Genomic DNA, 6,047 nt, shown 5'->3' on the forward strand with positions numbered 1-6,047 from the left:
TTTTTTAGAAAACTCCTTTTTAAGTGCTTCCTAAATAGACACGTTTCACTCAATTGATTATAATGGTTGATCAAAGGCATCCCTCTCACCATTTTTCCTTTTCCCATTACCTTGAGTGCACCAAAGTTCAAATGATTAAATCTCATATGTCAACATCATGTTTCATCTTCCACACTAGTCTTTAAACATCTTGGTTCAATAGTTTTGAGATTCAAGATAAATATTCTATTTTTTAACATATGCACCTTAGCAATCAAATAATCACTTTGATATCTAAACCAAAAACAATTATCTTTCATGTGAATTTTATATCCCTTTTCAAGAAGTTGGTCCAAACTCAAAATATTACTTCTCAATTTTGGCACATGATAAACATTAATAATAAGTACATGCCCACTATTTTTTGAAGAAATTAGTATTATACATCTCCCTTAAATTTGGACTTTTGAAGAGTCTCTAAAAGAAACATTTTTCATTGATCTTTTCATCAAGCTCCACAAATGTTTCTTCGTACTCGTACATGTAATTTCTTGCTCCATTATCTAAGTACCATAAACTATGGTTATCATTATCTCCATCTTTATATATTAGCAACAAAGTTGTTTCGACCACCCTATCTTATTTATCATTGACAAAATTGACTTGTTCCCCTGTTTCATTTGAAGTGTTATAACATTCCCAAGCATAATGGCCATATTTATGACAGTTATATCATTCAATATTGGACCTATTATACTTTATATATTTACCTCTTCCACTTCATTTTCCACATCCTCTACTTGATTGTTGGCTTTTATCTTCATTTTCGACATTATTTTGAGTGTCATTTCTTTTAGACACTTGACCACAACAACGACCATGTCTTCTACCTCTTCCTCGTCCTCTTTGCCTTCCACTATCATTCAAAGAGACATTTGATTTGAGTATTTGCTCCAAAGGCTTTTCTTGTCTTCTTTTTATTTTTATCTTTATGAGATTGTAGTGATTTCTCTAATTACTCAAACGTCAAAGTATTTAGATCTTTTGACTCTTCAATGACACATACCACATAATCAAATTTTGATGATAAAGATCGAAGAATTTTCTGCACCATATGAATGTCTTCCATCATCTCATCATATCTTCTCATTTGACCCATTGTAAACTTTACTCTTGAGAAAAAATCTGAAATGGATTCAATATCCTTCATTCGCAAAGCTTTAAATTCGCCTCGTAAAATTTGAAGTCGCACATTCTTCACCTTGTCAACTCACTGGAGGAAATTCTTCAAAATCTCTCAAGCTTGCTTTGTGTTGGTAGCATCGACCACCTTTAAGAACATATATTCATCCAGACCTTGATGGATGAGAATAAGGGCTTGTTGATCCTTCTTCCTTATTTTTGCTGAAACATTCTTCTTATTTTGAGTCAAGAAGGCTTCATCTTTGGGCAGAGTAAAACCTTTCTCTGCAATATCCCATGCATCTTGTGAGCCCAATATGGCTTTCATGCGAAGACACCAACTCTCATAATTTTTTTTTAAGACGAAGAAATTGTAAGGAAAATAAATTATTATTAATCATCTCTCTAGAATTTTAGAATCAAGAAAATAAGAAACTAAGCTCCAATACCACTATGTTGGAAAGTTTGAAGAGATAGACTAGCTCAATATAATTCTTTATTAAAATACGAAAAAGAAGTAAGAGAGAGTAATTGAGATACTCAAGTTTTCATTTGTGGTTGATACTAAAAACTTTTAAGTATATGAGTACACATAGGTACTAATACAACTCTTAAAATTTTAAATACATGAATGATAATTATGAACCATAACTACCTAGGAAAACTCAAAAAGACTCGTATTGAAATCTAATTCATGAATCATAACTTACAGAAAATTAAAAGACACATTTATATCCTTAACTCCTTATAAGATAAAAAGTCCCCAAATTATTATTTTAAACTCTTTAGTTAAGTCTTGTTGATTTCTAAATTATCATCTTTAACTCTTTAGAAGATAAAAAGTATCATCAACTCGAAAATTATTATTTTTAATAGATGATAGAAACTAATTTATATTTTTTTATGAGTAATTGTGCAATTACATGGAGTTCTAAGAAGCAAGTCATTATTACATTATCAAGTTGTGAATATGAATATGTGGTGATAACTTATTGCACTTGTTATGTCACATGACTTAGAAGTTCGTTGAAAGAACTTCATTGACATAAGAGGAAGCTACTAAAATGTTTATTGACAATAAGTTTGCACAAGTAAATGACAAAGAATATAGTACTTCAAGAACTAACATCGATATTATTAATATACATTGTCTCACCTATTCACCCACCTTATACCAAAGCCCATGAACCCAAACATTTTATTTATAAAGTTTCAACTAATAGAGTCTTATGATTTCCCATAATCTATCTTAAAGACTAAGCTTTAATGTTCATCTAAAAGATTAATGATTTCATGGGCTATTAGGAGAATTAGTTTATTTTATATAAAAGAAAATCGGGTCTCCAAAATAAAGGTATTCATGAATCCATTCAATCTCCTAGTAAGGATTTTTTTGATAATTTTTTATATAAACCTATTAATGAGATTAACTTAAAGTTCCTGAGATTTGTTGGATATTTTCGCATTTTGGAATAAAAGGTATGAAAGAGCATTAACATATTTCATAAATCTTCCAATTTCATATAACTTTTTTGAAAAAGCCATGAAATCATTCTTTAAAATTAATTTGTTTTTGATGAACTTAATGTTGAAACTGTCATATACAAGTGTTTGATTCATATCATCATCTTATATTACTAACTAGTTCTTCATTTGAAAATCTTGCCTCCAAAAGATGTGTTTGGTTCTTTAGAATAGGTTAGGAATCTAAAGCCCCTAAACAAGCACATGACGTTATTTTCTTCTTAAAATGAGACATAAAGTGCACTTCTATCTCATCTTTCACTTGTTGGGTTAGACAAACACATTTCTTTCCCTCGTTAAAAATGTTAACTTGTTATTTCTTCTTCTCATCACTACTTGGTTAAAAGGTCTTGTATTCATATCACCTTTGTTTAAACATGTTATACTATAATGGATTCTTCGTGTTATACTATAGTGCATTCTCTATTCTCTTGTCTTTAATCAGCATTAGGTCTATAACTTCCCATTTTGATCTCTTCAGTACATAATTAACCAATCTAAGGCACTCATTGCTGGCATTATTCTCTTAGTTATATTGCTCAGCTCATCATTCTACCATGATTAGATATCATTTGTCATCCTTTTCAATTCAGTAGCTGTCTTAGAGTATACACATTTAAACAAATTATACTCAATCTAAATATTCTTACAACATTGGTAAGTATTGTCTCCTTAATCATGGAGTATATAACCTAAAAATTTTTTGTCCCTAATTTATATTTAATAATGCCAGCCCCATTATGCAATGGTCTAATATTACATTTTTGATACCAAATTGGTTTGAAAAATAAAAAAAGTCAACGATAATCAAAAGTTAGTTCAATTTACCAACTGTTGGTAGTTATCTATCTTAATTATCAATTGTTGGTAGTTATATGTTGTTGAACTAAGTACAGGATCACTACCTAATGGTTAAGTCTACCAACTCCAAACTCTTAAAAAGTTCAATGACGTGATCATTTCCTCCTCTTTAATGTCTAACACCTATTTTTTCTGTAACTTTTAGTATTGGGCATTGAGTTGCCTTATAAACATAAGCTAAAGATAGGCTAAATGAAACCCACACTCACTCTCTCGCTACCAACTTACACAGGCCATACTAATTCACAATAACACACTAATATTAAACTAGAGCACTCATCCTTTTAATGAAATAAAATTTAGTGTTATTGCCCTCTCATTTATCTTAAAAACATTTTAAAGATATGCATTTACTTGAATTTTATCTAAGTTTATTTTACTTTAGATAATCATCTTAACATGAATAGGAATTTAAGTAGCGTAGAGAAAAGATACACAATAAAGAAACAAATTAGTAAAATAAAATTATTTATAAGTTTTTGTTAAAGACCAAGTTAGTGCAAATAGGCAGGAGTGTATTTAAGAGCAAATTCTGAGCAAGTATATATGCATATATACTCTTAAAAATGCGTAAGAAAATAATTTTTTTTAAAAATAATAAAATAAATATTCAGCATATTTAGGTAATTAAACATATATATAAATATATTTATGTATAAATCTATTTTAACAAGCACATAACATTAGTTAGTTATATTCATTTTTATTGAGTAATGTCCTCCATAATTCCTCTGAGAAATCTTTTAATCTCTAGTTAAAAATTTTGCTTAATAGATCTTTTTTTTTTTTTTTCCTGGAACAGGGATGGAGTAAAAATGATAAAGTTGTTATCTCACGTTTTTACTCTAAGAATTAATCTTGACTCTTGGTTCTTTAGTTTACATATGCTTTTTTTTTTTTTTTTTTTTTTTTTTTAAATTTTACAGTGGTGTTATTAAAGGGTGGAATGACTCTCCTGATACTGTTTTGCCCATCTTAAAGAAACTCTTGAATGCTGGTTTACGCATCTGGGTATATAGGTAAAAGTTCAAGAAACATATATATATATATATATATGGTTAAGGTTTATATAACATATATATATATATATATATAAATTGATGCAGTGGTGACACAGACGGGAGAGTGCCAGTAACATCAACAAGATACAGTATAAACAAGATGGGAGTAAAAGTGAATGAAGAATGGAGAACATGGTTTCACAAGAATCAAGCGGGTGGTTGGGTAGAAACATATGAAGGCGGTCTCACCTTAGCCACCGTGCGGGGTGCAGGCCATCAAGTTCCTCTCTTTGCTCCCCAACAATCCCTTTCTCTCTTCACCCATTTTCTTCATAACAATCCTTTGCCACTTTCTCGTTTCTAGAACTCATTATTTCAAACTCACTACTCATTATCTGCTCTCCAGCCACTAATACTGTAAACATTTTTCTAATGTATTATATACATATACGCATAAGTTAATTGGTCATCTCTTTATTTTAGCATCTTTTTAATGTATTGTGATGGATGAAGTTGTTTTATTGTAAGAAAATTTTATGCTCATGCAATGGATGAAACAAAAAAAAGAAAAAAAAAATTCCACAAGAGTTTCTATACAATGTAATTTGAGATGAAGTTTCTTTTTGCCTAGAAAAGCTCTTATATGTTTCTTTCGGCCTAATATGGATCTGGTTGAGAAAGATTTGGCATTGAGATTTCATATAATTCTCATTTATTTTTTTAAGTTTTTGATTTACACGGAATCATGTATTTTCGAGTCAAGTTGTTTCTCTAAATAATTTTGCTATATTACATCCATATTATCCCATAATTTTAGTATAACATATGTGAGTGTTAATATTTATGTTTATACATGCGATAAAGGAAAAAATTATTATTCAAAGTGAGTTTTAGAATAAAAAAAATTCTATTAAAGAATCAAATATTGAGTTATTGACGCTAAAGACATGATATTAAGTACTAAATTTCATCACGGTGGGGGCAATATGACTTTAAAAATATAGACTAAACTTTTAATATAATAATATTTAAAAGTTTACAATAATTAAAACTAATAAATTAATTTTTTATATGATCTTGTTTGAATTAAAAAAATAATTATTACAAAAATTTAACTCAAGATTTTATATGTTTTTATTAATATAAATTGATTACGAATAAACGCAATCCATTCTCAATTATAATAATAAAGTGTCTTGTCTCTAATTTAATAATATAATATAATAATTTATGGCAATAAGAATGAATTATAATAAATTATTAATAAGTAATTTACCCTCTAAATTAATTTATTACTATTCCTAGTAATTAAAAAAAGAATTAATAAAAATTTTGAACTCTAAATTGTATAATATGGTGGTCAAAAGATTTCTCAAACTATAGAGGTAACCATAATATGCTCATATTATAATCATAACATTTTGCTGAGTGTTAACATATCCTTTAACTATAAACATTATAAAACCATGGTATATAAATATAGAGAAGATAATATTTAGG

General features: G+C 28.5%; 1 protein-coding gene across 3 annotated transcripts in view; it reads left to right on the forward strand.

Annotated features, from left to right (window-relative positions):
- Nucleotides 1-5,016, forward strand: part of SCPL35 (serine carboxypeptidase-like 35) — a 29,440-nt gene extending 24,424 nt beyond the window's left edge. Inside the window, exons 7-8 of one of the 3 annotated variants that reach the window (XM_022054952.2) lie at nt 4,473-4,565; nt 4,664-4,879. In XM_022054952.2, coding sequence (XP_021910644.2) covers nt 4,473-4,565; nt 4,664-4,727 — 157 coding nt within the window. In that variant the 3' untranslated portion in view covers nt 4,728-4,879. Of the gene's footprint in view, nt 1-4,472; nt 4,566-4,652 lie in introns of all 3 variants that reach the window. The other 2 variants (XM_022054950.2, XM_022054951.2) reach the window with 2 other exon arrangements.
- Nucleotides 5,017-6,047: the final 1,031 nt, after the last annotated feature.

Source organism: Carica papaya, chromosome 6, assembly GCF_054855325.1.
Source record: "Carica papaya isolate Zhongbai chromosome 6, ASM5485532v1, whole genome shotgun sequence".
In the NCBI taxonomy this organism is placed as follows: Eukaryota; Viridiplantae; Streptophyta; class Magnoliopsida; order Brassicales; family Caricaceae; genus Carica; species Carica papaya.